Source organism: Pelophylax lessonae (genome assembly GCF_965119305.1).
Source record: "Pelophylax lessonae genome assembly, chromosome: 12".
In the NCBI taxonomy this organism is placed as follows: domain Eukaryota; kingdom Metazoa; phylum Chordata; class Amphibia; order Anura; family Ranidae; genus Pelophylax; species Pelophylax lessonae.
In genome coordinates, this window is record NC_138779.1 from 129,496,408 (window position 1) to 129,514,700 (window position 18,293).

At 49.2% G+C, this 18,293-nt stretch overlaps 1 protein-coding gene across 1 annotated transcript in view; it reads right to left on the reverse strand.

Moving 5' to 3' along the window:
- Positions 1–18,293, reverse strand: part of DDX6 (DEAD-box helicase 6) — a 141,914-nt gene that overhangs the window by 11,491 nt on the left and 112,130 nt on the right. The window contains exon 10 of the mRNA XM_082273177.1: positions 5,600–5,716. Within this exon, the coding sequence (XP_082129303.1) occupies positions 5,600–5,716 (117 nt within the window). The remainder of the gene's footprint in view (positions 1–5,599; positions 5,717–18,293) is intronic.

An 18,293-nucleotide genomic window follows, 5' to 3' on the forward strand; every position in this document is an offset into this window, starting at 1 on the left:
CGGCTGTCTGCATAAGCACCCTCAGAGTCCATTGAAAACTACAAACCTTCTGCTGTAGTGACAGATGGGACCTGGACCTGTAGGTAATTATTCATTTGTAAATGAGTGGTGCGGCTATGCAGGTGGAGCTGAACTGTGCTCGACAGTGGAGTCATTCCATTCTGTCAAAATAGACTAGAACAGCAGGGATCATTTCTTCGTCAACATGAACTCAGTGGATGGGGAGATCTGGTCAGTTTTTTGGTTCAGCCCATAGGCTGACCCAAGGAAAGAAAGGAAAAAAAAAAACAAAAAAAACAAACATGTATGGCCACTTTAAATAGGAAGTATATAAGGAGGTAATGTCTGCGTGCTTCAGTAATAATGGGATCGTCTGCCTTTTTTGTAATTGTACCTAAAGGTAAGCCTATAATAAGGCTTACCTGTAGGTACTGTGAACATCTCCAAAACTTACACGATTTACGAGATTTTTTTAGAGTGCATGCAGCCGATAAAAATCGGCGCATGTGTTCTGAAGGGCAAACTTACCGGGCCAAACCTTCAGAGCCCGTGCTGTAAATGGAAGCTCCCCCACGCATTTGCTTAAGTGAAGTCATAGCCGATCCAGCCACTCAGTGCCGGAGCCCACAAACCACAAATGCGACACATACCAGCTCATAATGCCTGTGTCTTACAGGCCTGATGACAGAAGGCCCAGGAGGCACTAGGCACCCTAGCAGAGTGAGCCTAAACAGGGAAAGGTCTGTCTGATCATTTTGGGGGGGAGAAAAAAAAAAAATCGCAGAGGAAGCGGACAAACCTTCGAGGTCCATCTGTGAGCACAAAGTCTGACTTCATGAAAGACTTTGTACAGGCACACCCTATATGCCCGGACCACATCAAGGTAATTTCCTTTGGATATTTAGGCCTGGGACACAGGGAAGGCAACATCATGAATTCATTCAAATGAAAATCAGAGAAAACCTTTGGAAGGAACAACGGACAGGAACAAAGCAACCCCTCCCCTAGTGAATCACCAGGTAAGGTGGACAGGATAACCCCGCCAGTTGGGACACCGACTAGGGCAGAAGAGAGCAACTAAAAAAGGCCACCTTCTGAGACAACGTAAGCAGGAGAATCTACCGAATATCTTCAAAAAAAGGATTCTGCAGAGCTGAAAAACAACAAATTAAGATCCCAAGGCTTCAACAGAGCAGGCACTGGAGGAACCAAATGTCAGACACCCTGAAGAAAGGTATGCACCAGGGAGTGTGGCCAAAGGTCGTTGGAAGAAGACCGCCAAAGTCAACACCTGGCCCTTGATGATACTCAAGGCCAATTTCTGTTCAAACTCCCCGTTGAAGAAAGGTTAAGATCTGAGGCACAGAGAAGGAGCGAGAATGAACCCCAAAAGACTTACACCACGAAATGAAAGTCTTTCACGTACATTGGTAGATCTTCCTAGACGTAGATTTCCTAGCTTTTAACAGGGTAGGAATCACCAGTTCAGATAAACACCCTATCCTTCAGCACCAGGGGATGAGGGACTCCCACCGTCAAAATCTCTGCCCACAGAGCCTAGTCATAGCCGCCATTTGCAATAGTACAGTACAGCAAAAGGGCCGCCGGACTACACAAACATGGCCGCTGTGCATAGAACAGAGGCTACAACAAAATGGCGGCACCATGAGGCATACAGGGACCCAGGACTGGGAGACCAGGCCTCAAGGACAGATTCAGGCAGGACGGGAAGCCCTGGCAGCACCCCCCCCTTAAGTGAAGCACCCTGCCCTCACCCCAGAAAAGTAGCCAGACCACCTAAACCACCCCAGCGGCATATGTGGCAGAAAGGGGGCGCAGGATGGGGGACTGTGCAAGGGGGTGTGCCTACAGTTAGGAGAGGAACCCCGGGGTCCGACCGTCCCAAGGAGGAGCCCACATCCAACCCAAAACCCTCCGGGGGGGAAGGGGGCTACAGCTACTCCCCATGCCAGGAACCAGGCGGGCACCGCTCCAGGCAGAACCCTTCTCCATCGAAATGGGGGGCTCTCGGCCAGGAACGCTTCGACTCAGGCCGAGACTCCGGTCGTATGCGACCTTGCGAAGCGTTTAACTCAGGCGCAAGCCTCGTACAGTGGGGCGAGGTCGGGCTAGCGCAGAGCTAAGGTCTGCCCTTCCTGGCCAGACTGGGGTGACCACTGGATCAAGATTATCCAGCCCCTCGCCCAGTCCAGCAGTTGATTTTAGATCTCACAGGAAAAATCCAGGAGAGAAAAGGTTTCTATTAAAAAAAAAAAAAAAAAAAGAAAAAAAAAAAAAAAAAAAAGAAATATTTGCCAGGACCAAAGACCCCAACAAGGAACTAGGTCCTGATTAGGCAAGAAAAAAAAAAAAAAAAAGTGGCTATAGCAGAGGGAGTATACCCCCTGGGACTGCCCATGGGTGTAGCCAGTAGGGATGCGCCGAATATTTGGCGGCCGAACATTATTCGGCCGAAAATAGAAAAAAATAGCACTTTCGGTGTTGGGCCGAATAAGTCAAAAGGCCGAATAATTTTGTGCCGAACAATAGGGCTGAACGATAGTCGATATGATATCGACTATCGTTCTGTGGCCGTAGGCGATATTCATATCGCCGAGGTCACGATATTTACAGGGGGAAGGGACTCGGAGGAGGACAGGAGGACTCACAGACTTCCGTGTTAGGCAGGGGAAGCCGGGACACTTCAGCGGTCAGCATACATACATTACTCACTCGTGCACTGCAGCCCGCCCCACACATTCAGTGAGTCTTACTCTCCTCCCTAGTTTTTTCAATGGCACATTCAGGAAGCCAATCACGCCGTGATTAGCTGCACAGCGAATCAATCACGCGTGCCTGCACACCTGATTGGTTCCGCTGTGCCGCTACTCACGGCGTGATTGGCTTCCTGAATATGCCATTGCAGTGCACGAGTGAGTAATGTATGTATGCGGCTGTGCTCCTTTCCAGGCTCCTACTAGTCCACCTCCAGCCTCCTACTACCACCACTATGAGAGACTGTGTCACGGTATAATCTGATCGAGTCCACACTGACTGACTGTCACTGAGTAATTGATGTTACCACATTAACCCTGACCTGCCCAGTGCCCTGTATCTGCAATTAAAATTTACAAGGCTGCCTGCATGCTTCCCGATTTCCATTCCCAGCATCCTTCCCAATCCCTACAGTGTCACTAACATTAACCCTATGGTACAAGGCTGCAGTGTGCACTGAATCCCATTCCCTACAGTAACATTTAGAGAGAGAGACATGAGAGGACAAGAGAGAGAGAGAGACATGAGAGGACAAGAGAGCGAGAGAGATGAGAGGAAAAGAGAGGACAAAAAATTGGCAAAATAAATGGAAAAAATGCGAAACACCGCGTTCGGTATTCGGCCTTCGGCCAAACATTTCATTATTATTCGGCTTCGGCCAAGAATTTCATTTCGGTGCATCCCTAGTAGCCAGAATGTTTCTGCCTAGTGTCCTACTTCTGTAGGGGGCAGTATAACACAATGGTTATGAATACCAAGAGCCGTGTCAGTCTATGAAGAAAAAAAAGAAAAAAAACCGTAAAAAAAAAGATTGTGCCTAAAAAAACAAACCCCAAAAACAAAGTAACAACCCTTTGACATGGGTGGACTGATTAGGTCCACCTGTCCGTTTTCCAGGAGGACCCAATTGGACCCTTTTTTTCCTCTGGCGCAGCGGATGTAAACGGACTCATGCCCGTTAACACCTGCCTACATCCGATCCGCTAAAAACAGACGGATGGGGATCTGTTCCCTCATCCATAAAGCAGATCAGATGGCAGTCAGGTGTAAATGGACCGGTGGTCTGTTTACATCCCACCACCCATAGAGGACAGCGCGCTGTGTTTGTTCTGCATAAGCGGAGTGGACACAGACCAATCATCCGCCTGCTCAGCGGGGATCGGCAGACCGATTCCCTGCTGAGCAGGTGCGTGGAAGGGGCCTAAGTGTAGATTTAGATATGCATCCAAGTCTCCCTTGCCTCTGAAGCCCAATCCGCATAAGTTCACGTTTCAGTGGCTGACAGGCGGTGAGGAAGCCATCCGCCTCTCTGCCTGTTTTAACCCCATTTTTGCCGACAAATGCGCCGCAACCACATGTATTTCACGCAGTTGCGGGGCATTTGCCAGGCTTCCCTATTGACTTGAATGTGTAGCATTCAGCAGGGGGCAAAGCAACTCTGCTTTAATGTGCAATAGGCAGCATACAGGGTTGTCAAAAACAGGTACCCACGCTCACACTTGTGTGTAGGGGCACCAGCGGCGACCTGCGTCTCATTTGCAGGCCCTCCACCCGCTGCCTTCTGGGAGACCGGTCCCAGAATTGGGACCATTCAGAAATCGCCTGCGATGTAGGAAACCGGATGTGAAGCGGGTGTCGGGTGCTGACATCGCAGGCTCCCTGGACAGGTAAAGTGTCCTTATAATAAAAGTCAGCAGCCACAGTATTTGCAGCTGCTGATTTAATTTATTTTCTCCCACGTTGGAACTCCACTTTGAAGGGGGAGAAGGTTGACCGGTGGAAGAAATACAGCTCAACAGAAAATTTTTGCCACCTCTCCTACCGCAAGCTTGCTGTGTTTGTATCTGCGAATATTGATTTGTGTGTATTTTTAGCAAAAATATTGATTTGAGAAACATTTGCACAAATATATATCATGAGGCCCTAAAAATCAGTAGCACCCTCTAGTCTACTGGTCATGTGCTTTCATAAAATATGGTTTTGAGGGTCTATTACAAACTCTGAAAGCTGCAAGTGAAAAATAAAAAAGCAATGGAAAAATTGCCAAAATGGTCTGGCCACCCAAGTTTAAACCTGGTGCACAGGGCCTGGCACTGAAAGTGCTAAAAAGGTGGGATGGAAGGGGGGGGGGGGATGGGGGAGAAGGAAAAAAAAAAAAACCCAGCCACTCGCCTAGGTGGATGCAGCATCAGTTTGATGCTGCATCCATCCCCTGCCATCTCGAAGTCCGAGAACCGAGTGACCAGCAGTCTGATTGCTCAGCTGTCTTCAGTGAGCCAGTAACTGTCAGTCTCCTGCGCTCAATGAAGCTCTAGGCTGTTCATGGGGCAGCAGCAGGTGGCTCAGGCCCCCTGCGGTGCTCTGAGGCGCTGAGCCAGCTGCTTCTCAGACATGGGTGGATCCTGATCTTTAAACGACGGGACCTCTAGAGCCTCAACCGTCTAAGTGACATAAGCTGACAGCAGACTTTAGTCTGCTGTTAGCTGCAAATGAGCCACTTTATTATCCAAGAGAGACCCAGATCATGCATGCAACAAATGCAAGTCAGAAGTCTAGCTGAAGACTGTAGCAAAATAAAGTATTTACATGCTGCAATGCAGAGCATTGGGGAATCTGGGCTAATTGAACAGAATGTAATTGACTTTTGTGGTGTTATAAAATGCTATAAATTCTATGCAATAAAAAAAGGCAGTGCAAATGGGACCACAAGATAGATGTAAAAAAGTAGCACAACATTGTAGCCATTTTTGTTCAAACAATTAAAATTAGGGTTGCAACTTATTAATTTAAAAAAACTTTGGGAAAAACATTTGGTGTTACAAACCTGTCTCATCTTTGCATGTATATAGAAGCACGAATAGCCCAGCTGAGATATTTTCTTGGCCAACAGCTCTACCCGCTGAGATGAGTTGCAGAAAATGATTGACTGGTTAATCTGAAGCTGTAAAACCATCAAAAGCACTGGTTAGTGGTGTCCTTTACTGGGAATACAACCTAAAGCTCTCAGGGTATATCGAAGCAAAACAAAACCACTTAACATTTGACCATTATGTTCTTGGATATTTTTTTTTATCAAGTTGTATTCCTAACCTAGTATTCCTAGCATTTGTTCCAAAAAGGTCTCTAAAATGATAAGGTTTATTCTGGGCCTATATTGGAAAGGCTATAATCCTGAAGTGATTTAGTGAGTGCAAAAATCCTATTTTTCCTCAAACATTCTTGTAGTCCATTGCTATACAAGGGTCCCACCCCCTGTCAATTTTATGGAGTACAAAAACCTTAATCTCCTCAAAAGGATGCAAAAATATAGTTCCTTTTCATCCCATTTAGGGACAGTCTCTCCAATGTAATCCAAATGGTGGGCACCAGCAAACGGTAACAGATAAAAAACAAAAAAATGGGACTGTTTACAGCTCAAACCTGAAGGATCTTATGCTCAGAGTAGTGTTCAGATGAGGTTGCAACATCCACTTGCTAGAACTTAAAGATCGTGTCAACAGAAGAGTAGCTGGAAGCCTTGCAAAAATGGATCATTGCCTAATGCCAACTAGGGCTGCAACTAACGATTAATTTGTCTGTCGACTAACCTATCGATTATTTTTACGATTAGTCGACTAATCTAACGATTATTTTTATTTTATTTTTTTGCTTAATTTAGTGTTTTTTTGATTAGCTAATTAATCCTGTAATTAATACAGACCCCTCAGTAAGCCCCCCTCCCACTACAGACCCCTCAGTAAGCCCCCCTCCCAGTACAGACCCCCACAGTAAGCCCTCCCACCTAGTACAGACCACCTAGTATGCCCCCCCTCCCAGTACAGACCCCTCAGTAAGCCCTCCCACCCAGTACAGACCCCTTAGTAAGCCCCCTTCCCAGTTCAGACCCCTCAGTAAGCCCTCCCACCTAGTACATACCACTTACTAAGCCCCCCCCCCCCCAGTTCAGACCCCTCAGTAAGCCCTCCCACCTAGTACAGACCACTTACTAAACCCCCCACCCAGTACAGACCCCTCAGTAAGCCCTCCCACCCAGTACAGACCACTTAGTAAGCCCCCCTCCCAGTGCAGACCCCTCAGTAAGCCCTCCCACCTAGTACAGTATGTACTGGGTGGGAGGGCTTACTGAGGGGTCTTCACTGGGAGGGGGGGGGCTTACTAAGGGGTCTGTACTGGAAGGGGGGCTTACTAAGTGGTATGTACTGTACAGACCACTTAGTAAGCCCCCCTCCCAGTACACTAGTACAGACCCCTCAGTAAGCCCTCCAACCTAGTACAGACCCCTTAGTAAGCCCCCCCTCCCAGTACAGACCCCCCAGTAAGCCCTCCCACCCAGTACAGACCCCTTCGTAAGCCCCCCTCCCAGTTCAGACCCCTCAGTAAGCCCTCCCACCTAGTACAGGGCTTACTGAGGGGTCTGCACTGGAAGGGGGGGCTTACTAAGTGGTCTGTACTGGGTGGGAGGGCTTACTGGGGGGTCTGTACTGGGAGGGGGGCTTAAGTGGTCTGTACTGTACAGACCACTTAGTAAGCCCCCCCTCCCAGTACAGACCCCCCACCTAGTACAGGCCATTACAAGCCGGTGTAGCGCCGCAGCTGGGTGATCGGGGAGGATGGCGAATGTGTTGCGGCAGAAGCTGTGGCAGTACAGGGAGTACAGGGGTGCTGGAGACTGTCAGCGCTCACCTCTCGTCTCTGACGGAGCCCGGCGGGGGAATTTCACCCGGCCGGCAATGCTTCAAGCGGCGCGGCGGCCGGCCGCGTGTGACGTCACGCACGTCGACGATTTTTTGTAGTCGACGTAGTCGACTACGTCGATGCTTCGTGGCAGCCCTAATGCCAACAAACACTCACAGGTCTAGAGTGCACCTTAGCAGGAGAGGGTAGAACCCAACCCCTTGTGACCATAAGCTTGGATGATTGATCTGAGCCACCTCAGATGGTAGAAAATTGTGCCCCCTTATGAGAACCATGTGGAATCACAGGAAATCCATCTAAATGCAGTGGCCAAAAGACTCACAGCCCAATCCGCATCTAGAAATTGGAGGGAAATTCTCGTTTGGTGAACTGGAGCCAGACAGAACAATATCCTGATAGTTAAAATGGAAGAAACTAGTTTAGACAAGTCCTAGGCCTCAGCGCCTATGCAAAAGCTTGCATTTGTTAAACCTACAGATACTGTACACCTCCAGGTCTTGGGATCAAATGTTGCCAGCTGAGAAGTTAGCATGCCAATTGTACATGCCACATTGTACATGCCTGGAAAGTACATTGCAGAAAAGGTTGAAAGGTAAAGTTCCACTCAAGTCAGGATGGGATTTACCTCTTGTTGCAGGAAAAACTTCCTCCCCGATGGTCGATTTAGGCCACTGTTTTTCTGGCTCAATACTAATCAGCTGGCACTCCAACAGTGGTCCAAAGCTGCAAAGATGGTCAAAAACCTGACGCTTCAGAATGTTGAAGGCGGCAACATTCCTCGGGAAACCGTTCCTGCACCAACAAGGTGCCCAAGAGTCCTCAGCCCAACATCGTTGGTGCCCGTCAGGAAGGAAAAAAAAAAGACAGAAGGACTTCCTGATTTCAGAGCTGGACCCCCAAGGAACAAATGGGAAGCCTGGTACCCTGTGCCAAGCAGAGAATGGACTGGTCTGTCCCATGATGACAGAACGTTGCAATGTAGAAGTGGGGTGAAACTGGGCAGACTGGAATGCCTCAGAGGAGGATGTTATCTGACCAAGACACTCACAAGTGGATGGACAACTCCTGGACTGGAAACTCATGTCCAAGACCAGATACTTTAGAAATTTGTCATAACACACTTGTTTATAAGGGTTCAGGGTATATTCAAACCAGTGTAATGTCCGGAAATGATCGCTACATCGTCTGAGCACGTGGTGATTGTTCCCTCAACAGGTCGTCCTAATGGGGATGCCACAAGCACAAAGCTAGCATTGGAGCCATTGGTTAAAACTTGGGGAGGTATGGCGAGGAGGATGAAGGGCAGGGCCACAAACTAATAGTTTAGGGGCCCCACAAGAGTGCATGATGTTGGTGCACCAAAAAGTTGGGGGGACATCTTGGTATGTATCCTTAAAGTCCACTAAAGCTAGAAAGCCTGCCTCGTGAAGAAAAGCTATGGCAGAACTGATGGATTCCATAAAGAATTTCCGAGCTCGAATGAAGACCATGTTTTAGATGCAAGGATGGGACGGATGTCCCCTTTGGAACAGGTTAAAAGATCCGTGAAAAAGGTCTGCCACTGACACGAAGGCAATGGCCTGTCGCAAAAAAGATCAATGGCGTTCTGCCTTCTGTGCAGTGACACAGGAAGTCTGGAGGTGGACAGAAGTGAAACACTAGCATATAGCCCTTGGCGATCACCTTCTGCATCTAGGTATCAGAGCCCTCTGTTTCGCAGCAAGCAACAGTAAACAAGGAATGGAAGGAGGGGTGGTCTGTGGCCTGTCAACATTCCTAGCAAACGCACAGGACAAAAAATGTTAAGTCCCTGGAAAGTCTCCAAGGAATAAATAAGGGGGTGCAACATGACCAAAGGGTAAAAAAAAAAAAAAAAAAAAAAAAAGAACCCAACTTCAGAGGACCACTGCACCAAAAGCTGCATAGAGCTGTAGAAAACCTGGTAGAACTTTGAATAGGCATGAAGACCACATGGCAGCTTTAAAAAGTTGAGCAACAGAAACCTGTTGCCGGAAAGCCCTGTAAACTGCCACTGATCTGGTGGAGTGGGTGCATATAAGCAAGAGGTGATTCGAGTTTGAACCTTTTTACTCCAACTATATAAACTATGCACAATTGCTGGGACTTCTATATAACGCTGAGTGCGGCAAAGCCGCTGCTTCACCTTGCCACTTTAGTGAAAACATACTGAACTGTACTGCACTGCGAATCACTCTTCAGGGTCCTACTTGGCACCCCCTTTGTCCCTATTCTTCAGGGTTCTACACGGCACCTCCTTTACTCTGACACTGTGTGAGCTAGCCCCTTGATCCTCTGACTTCACTGGAGTGGGTCCCCATTCCTGGGCAAACCCTTTGGCAAGCCCCCTAGTACTCACGGACATGTTTTTTTCCCGGAAAGACTGTCAGCTCCACTGGATCTTCTGAAGCTCAGCTCCACACCTGGTTCACTAGGCCGACTGCCTAAGACCACTTTCCTCCTACAGCAGGAGGACAAGTCGTCAGCCTCCTCCTGAGACTCTGCTTCCCGCCAAAGATGCCCTGTCACATGTCCCCCCAGTTTTTATGAGCAATCCCAGGATGCACTGCAAGAGTGCCCTCCCACAAAAGCCAATGTGTCACTGGTCCTAGTCTATTTTAGATTGGATGTATTCGGTGTATTCCTCACTGTAATCTTTTCTTGAGTGTTCTAACTCTTGTTGTCCTTTTCCCCTGTGCCCCAGTTGGTTTTCTGAGGCAGACCTGTACATGGTCCCCGCCTGAGTCATGCATTTCCATAGTGCCAGGGCTATAGTTTATTCTAGGTGGTTTAGCCGTGCCACCCTCTCTTCAGGATTTGACTCTGATCCAATTTGTAGTCTCAGGTTTCCCCTGTCCCGGTAGGGAGATCGTCTTCTATCAGGAGGGTGTCAGCTTCATATGAGTAGTTTACGCAAGTCAAGTGACACAGGCAAACAGTTTAGTCCACACCCAAAAAAAAAAAACCTAAGGGGAGCAACTCCCCACTTTTTTCAATGTCCGCTAGTTACTTTTTTACTTCTCATGAAATATTAATTTCAAAATTCTGAGAGATAGTCTGCTTGTGCTTTTGTCCCTGCAGCTTCTGCCGCTGCCTCTCCTTGGCCGTTGTCTGCTTGCTCTAGGCTTTTACCACACTCAGAGTCCAGCCAAAAAGCGCTTCTTATGACTTCCTCTGGAGCCTCGCTGAACACCGAGTCTTCCCTTTTTATGCCTAGTGGGGTGGGGGGGGGGGCGCGAGAGATTGCCTTGGATCAGCTCTCCCTCTGCCACCAAGAACAGGCTCTCTGGTGATAGCCCCTGTGTCACCATTACTGCTTCCCGGTGCTCTCTCACTCATGGCTCTCTGGCAGTTTCGAGCAGCGTCCTCAGCTGTCTGCAGGGATGGGCCGCTCACTACATGCAGTTAGGTGATCCCTGGAGCGCCTAGCTCGAGCTCTGTGCAGATGCCAATGCTCCACCCAAACATGTTTCAATCCACCTCATTGCCCCCCAGATCAGAGTGAAACTTGTTGGGGGCGTGGCCTAGTTGAAGCCCAGACTGAGGCAGTTATACACCACACCTTTCAGGGTTTTGCTGCAATGTGCAACATTTAGGACTTCCTTTCCATACTAGATTCAGAAAAGTCTGCTTTTGTCAGTTAGGCCACATGTTGCATACCTAATACACAGCATTGGATGCCTAGAGCGGTGTTAGAAATGGGATTTTTGACTTCCAATAAAATTATTTTCTCTGATGTTCGACGGAGGCAGCTCCTGTCATTCTTGACCATTGTGTTATGCTGCCCCGTACAGTAGGGAACACCAAGCAGAAAAACTGGCTCCACCCATGGGCAGTCCCAGGAGGTAAACTCTTCCTACTATAGTCACTCAGTTTTGTTACAAGCAGTGTCGGGAGAATTATAACTGCAGAGGGGTGGTTGCTGTGTCCGTCAATGATTGGAGAAATGGAGTTTACAGCAAGTCAAAAACCCTGTTTTCTTTCGCTCATTGACTGTTACAGCTCCTGTCATTCTTGACCACAAGGACAGCCCAAAGCAGTGTCAAACCTCAAAAAAATCCCAACGCTAAACAGCCAACCAGGCGACAGGGGCTCAACCAAAACTGGAACCCATCATAAAAACTATACACCCTCAAAGAGGACCAGGTCCTCTTAGCCTGCAAAACCTTACGGCCAAAGGAAGCAACTGCAGATGCCAACACATCCACTTTATAAAACTTTGTAAATGTGTGCACCGGCGACCATCTGGGAAACCTGCCTCACTGATGCTTAACAGAAGGCCCAGGAGGCACTAAGCGCTCTAGTAGAGTGCGCCTTGAAAGGGAAAGGTGGAACCTGACCCCTAATGAAATAGACCTGAACCAACGTCTGTCTAATCCATCTGGAAATGGTCAGAGGAAGCGGACAACCCTTTGCGAGGTCCATCTGTAAGCACAAAGAGTGACTCCGTAGCTGCCAGGTACACCCAAATTGCCCAGACTACACCCAAGGCATGCAAGGCAATCTCCTGTGGATGTTTAGGCCTGGGAAACAGAAGGCGACACAATGTCTTCATTCAAATGAAAATCAGACCACCTTTAGGGAGGAATGACGGACAGGGGCGAAGCGTCACATTCTTGTGAATCACCAAGGTACGCACCAGGGAGTGTGTGGCCAAAGGTGGTTGGAAGAAGACCGCCAAAGCTGATACCTAGCCCTTGATGGTACTCAAGGCCAAATGATCTTTAACCCCCCCATTGAAGGAAGGTTAAGGTCCGAGCCACCAAGAGAACTTCAAGAGGCTCACACAATGTATGTCTTCCACTTACAAGGGTAGATCTTCCTAGGAGGTAATTTCCTAGCATTTAATATCACCGACTCAAACAAACCTCTATCCTTTAGCACCAGGCGTTCAAAAGCTAAGCCATCAAAGCCAGTAACTAAAGCCTCATACACACGCAACGATTATCGGCCGACCGATTGGCCGTCTTTTGTCCAGTGTTGTTGTGTTGGTTGAAATGTGCTCTAGACTGCACACGAATTTTTTCGGCCAACAACAACCAACTTCAGAAGTGATGTCATGTGCTGGTTAACTTTCCGTGTGTTTTTTCTTCTCTGAGCATGCCCAGTCTTGCTCATCTGATTTTTGTCTGCCGAAATCTGTACTGACTGACGGAAAAATCGGCCGTTCTGTTGACGGCCAACAAAAATTTTATAGCATGCACACCAGATTTTATTCGGCTGAAAAGTTGCAGTCAGTTGTTGGAAGCATCATACTAACAACCCGAAAATCGGCCCGATCGGACGTTGGCCGAAAATTCACGGCCAACAATCGTTGCGTGTGTACAAGGCATAAAGCAGGATGGAAGATCGGTCCTTGGAACAGCAGATCCTCTCTGAATGTAGACCAGCCACACTAGATCAGCATACCAGGCCCGTGCCACTAGGATGACCGTAACCCCGTCTGCCTTGATCCTGCGTAGAAGTCTGGGCAGAAGTTTGAGAGGAGAGAAGGCATAGATCAGACGATAAAGACCCCATTTGGCCACCAGCGCATCTGTGGCATTTTCCAGAGGATCCATTAACAGAGCCACAAACCTCTGCACCTGTTGAGCAGAGATGCCAAAAAATACACCTTGGGGGTGCCCCACCGAGAGACAGCTGATGAAACCCCTCGGGATGAAGGAACCACTCCCTTGGTCCAAAACCAGTAGATTGAAGTAATCTGCCTGGCAATTTTCCACCCCAGGAATGTATCGTTCTGCCTACCTTATAATGCTGGCTACCTCCAGAGCCACCAGGGCACTTAATGTGCCCCCTTGGTGATTGACATAAGCCACCGCCCTGGCATTGTCCGACTAAATGCGCACTGGGCATCCCTGAAGACTATCCGTCCAATGATCACAACAGTCTGATCGCTCAGAGTGCCAGGACATTGATCGGTAGTCTGGACTCTTCCAGTGTCCAGACACCCTGAGCAGAATGCTTACCTAGGACACGTCCCCCAGCAGGACAGGTTGGCATCCGTGGTGACCACTGTCCAAAACAAGGGGAGAAAGGATTTTCCCAGCCGAAGCGCTAGGGAGCGAAACCACCACATCGGGGACTCCTTTGTTCCGACTCAGCTGGATTTTCCAGGGACTGCGGAGCCTTGTCCCATTTGTTTAGAATCTCCCTTTGCAGGTACCTAGTATGGAACTGTGCAAACAGAACCACCTCGAAGGTAGATAGTCAGGCCCAGCACCCGCACGCAAGTCCAGAGGGATGACCATTTGTTTGACAGCAGGAGTCAAATTGCAGCCTGCAATTTCTGGAGTTTGTCCAGAGGAAGGAGCACTCTGGCTACGGCTGAAAATTCAGAACCCAGCCGAAGTCCCGTAGAGTTTGTATTGTGATCTCCAGGTTATCCACCAAGGCAGAGGGAGACTCTTCTCGCAGAAGGAGATCTTCCAAGTGGCCCAGTACTGCAATCCCCGTATGCATTGCAAGGCTAGCACCAGTGCCAACACTTGTGTAGACTCGTGGAGCGGAGGAGAGACCAAAGGGTAACGTCACAAACTGATAATGTTCCTCTCCCACAGCAAAGCGGAGAAAAACGCTGGTGACTGGCACATATTGGAATGTGAAGATGGGCATCCTTGATATCTAAAGAGGCGAGGAAATCCCCCTGAGGCAGGGATGCCACCACCGTTAGAATAGACTCCATTCTGAACTTCTGTACCCTCACAAAGCAGTTTAGCGCCTTGAGGTCCAGGATTGGATGCACTTAGTCTTCTTTCCTGGGGACCATGAACAGGTTTGAGGAGAAACCGGGACAATTACCCCTTGAAGGAACATGTCTTGTACCGCCCCATGCAGACCCTGTAACCGGTCTGGGGACAGGTAGGAAGGAAAAAACCTTGCTGGGGGAGAAGAGCAAAACTAGATATTGTAGCTGGACCGAATGACTTTGTGGACCCCACTTGTCTTGCACTAGGGAAGTCCACAGGTCCGGAAACCAGCGAAGATGTCCCCCACCCCTAATATGGGTGAGGGCGCACCTTCATGTAGAAGGAGCCTTGTCCGCGGGTCTGGAGTACTCGCTTCCTGCTTGCCAGACCAGGTTCGTATGGACCCGCCAGAGGCGGCCCTGAAAGGCTTCAAGCCCTTGTCAGTCAACCGAGGGGCGAAATAAAATAACAGCCGAGAAGGAAGGTCCACGTCTACGACAAGGTTCCTTGCCCTTAGTAGCCTGTGGAAGACAGGTACCCTTTCCCCCCTGTGAGACCTTTAATGTCATTTAGGGTAGCTCCAAACAGACGATCACCTTGAAAGGGAAGATCAGTCAGATCAGTCAAGGCCTTTTTAGAAGTCTGTCTTTTGGCTCAAATGCTGGTCTCTGCACCAAAGGACCAACGCCAAAACATAGGGGAGCCGCGTCCAAGGAGGCATCACAGAAACTGGTCCACCAGCTCTGTAAAGGCAGAAGGGAGCCGGTCTCCCTCCAGGTCACAGCGTAGGAGCTTAGCCCACTCGGTCAGTTTGCGTCACTAGGGCAATGGTAAATACCGGCCTCATAGCCGAAACCAGCTATGGTATATAAAGGGGGGCCACAGCCTCCGCCTTCCAGTCAGCCGGATCCCTAGATGGGACTCTTCCACCGGAATCATGTTTACCTTGTTTAATCTGGAAACCAGAGGGGTAACGCCTAGTAAAACGCTTTGGAACCCCACAGGCACGCTTTGGTCGTCCCCACTCTTTTGCGACAATTCTGTCAAAATAGGCAGGGAAAGGAAACACCTTTGTCGCTCTGGATGGCTTGCGAGTGCTAAAGAGTACCTGAGCCTCAGTCGCAGCTTCAGCTGAGTCCTCCATCTTCAGGGCCTCATGTACAGATACAATCAGTGCATCTACCAGTGCAGTCAAAGACATGGAGGAATCATCTTATCAGATTCTAGGTGCGTGGTCGCAGACCCTGCAGGGTGACCCACATCTGCTGCGGCCAAATCAGATTCAGGATCTTAAGACAGATTAGGCAGAAAGATTTGAGGGGGCTTTTTGCTAGCCATTTGCCTGCAAGCCGCATCCACCTGGGACACAAGGGACTCCAGGAGCACTGTCAGTGCATGGATTGGTGGTCAGACACGAATCCTCAAGAGGGGGTATCAGGTGGGGAAACATGCTTCAGAACTGCATGAGTCACCAGGGGGGCCCCACAAAAAAGGGTAACACTAAGACAACCCCCATCACGCTGGCAGCACCACCAGGTCGCCAAGCACAAGGCACAGAGCGATCCTCAGCAGAGAGGGAGAGGAACCCCATCAACTGCCGACACAGGCACCTGCATTTACCAGGAGAATCTGCACTACACGACGTGTGGCAATCAGGAAGCTAAATGATCCAGGAGTCCGTACCAGGGGACAAGGAGGGGCTCCCATCGCTGCCCACGGGGCTCCACTGTCATGACCCTCTTATCACCCTGCCCTCACCCAAGAAAAGTGGCCAGACCACCCCCAAAAAAATGAATCCCCAGAGTAGGTGTGGGGGGGGGGAGGGGGTGCGTGCAGGATGAGGAATTTGGCAAGGGAGGGTGCCTGCGGGAAAGGGGAACCCGGGGGTCCAACCGTGGGGCTATGTAGCAGCCGACCTAGCGTGGAGCCGAGGCCTGCGCGCGCTCACTGGCCAGACTGGGGTGACCACTGGATCTAGATTATCCAGACCGTCGCTCAGACCGGCAGTTGATTGTAGATCTCACCGAAAAAAAATCCAAGAACATTTTTTTTTTTTTTTTATGGAAAAGATCCCAGCTAGGTCCTTACTCCTGACTAGGCAGAAAAAAAAAAAAAAAGTGCGACTATAGCAGGAAGAGTAAGTATATGCCCCTGGGACTGCCAGTGGGTGTAGCCAGATGTTTTTTTCTGCCTGGCGTCGTACTCCTGTAGGGCAGTGGTCCTCAACTCCGGTCCTTAGGGCCCACTAACAGGCCAGATTTTAAGTATTACCTTGGGGAGATGCAGACTAGAGTACTGCAATCACTGAGCAGCAAATGATATCACCTGGGATGTATTTCAGTTATCTTGCAAATCTGGCCTGTTAGTGGGCCCTGTAGGCCAGGGTTGAGGACCACTGCTGTAGGGGACAGCATAACCCAATGGCCAGGAATGACAGGAGTTGTGTCCGTCAATGAATGAAAGAGAAAATCAGTTTTTGCTCGATGCAAAGTGGGAAAAAAAAAACGGATTTTTGTAAAATCTTACCGTAAAATCCTTTTCTCTGTCGCTCATTGACAGACGTAGTCCTCGGTGATTCAACACCCTCTGGTTATGCTGCCCTCTACAGGAGTAGGACTAGACAGGAAAGAAAACGTTCTGGCCACACCCTAGGGGCAGTCCCAGAGGGTATATCCTCTCACTTCCTGCTCTAGCAAATCAGTTATGTCACAAAGCAGTGTTTAGAGAATTTAACCCAACCCAACTCAAAAACAGAGGGGCGGGTACTACGTCTGTCAATGAGCTAAGAGAAAAGGATTTTACGGTAAGATTTTACAAAAATCCGTTTTTCTCTGTCGCTCATTGACAGACGTAGTCCTCGGTGATTCAACACCCTCGGGACGTCCCAAAGCAGTACCACAAATGAGGGGTGGGAAAATGGAAATCAAATCCAATCTAGAAGGCCCAACCGGTGCCAACTAGAAGTTTACAATGCTCATCCTCAGTGATGAGACTCAACAGAAATTTTTCAACATAAAAAAACCCCCGAGGTAGACAACCGGTCTCCTCAAATTGCGGCCTGCAAAACCTTGCGGCCAAATAAGGCATCGGCCGATGCCATCACATCAATCTTCTAAAATTTTGTAAAGGTATGTACCGACGACCAGGTGGCCGCCTTACATACCTGGACCACTGACTCCTGATGGCGATAGGCCCAGGAAGTACTGAGCGCTCGAGTGAAGTGCGCCCTAACAGGGAACGGAGGATTCCGACCCTTAATAGAATAAGCCTGTACCACCGTCTGACTGATCCATCTAGATATGGTCGCGGCAGACACAGGCAATCCCCTTCAAGGGCTATCCGTGATCACAAAAAGTGAGTCCGTCTTACGAAAACCACTTTAGGAAGGAAGGATGGATTCGGAAGAAGAACCACCTTATCCCTATGAACCACCAGATCTGGGGAACGACAGGATAATGCGGCCAGTTCTGACACCCTGCGTACAGAAGTAATGGCCAAGAAGGCCACCTCCTGGGATAATGTAAGCAAGGGAATCTCCCTAATATCTTCAAAGAGAAGTTTCTGAAGAACCGACCACACTAAATTAAGATCCCAGGCGGTAAGGGTGCGCGCACTGGCGGAGCCAGATGTCGCACCCCCTGGATGAAATTCCGCACCAAGGAATGATTAGCCAAAGGTTTCTTGAAAGAAGATTGCTAACGCAGAAAACCTGACCCTTGATCGTGCTCAAGGATAGTTTCTGCTCAACCCCTTGTTGCAGACAGACCAAAATTCGGGTCCCCGAATAGGTATGTGGGGGAAATCCAATAGATTCACACCACGCAATATAAGACTTCCATGTGCTGGAAGTCGCTTTCCTTGCTTTAACTGGAGGTAGGAATAACTGAAGCTGACACTCCCTTGTCCTTCAGTACCTGGGTCTCAATGGCCAGGCCATTAAGCCAGCGACTGTAAAGCAAGATGGAAGATCGGTCCCTGAGACCGCAATCCCCCTGAGAGGAAGTCTCCAAGGAGCGTCTGCGACTAGCCTCACCAAGTCGGCGTAGCAGGCTCGACGAGATCAGTCCGGAATTTCCAGAATAACTGGAATTCCCTCCACCTCTATCCTGCGAAGAA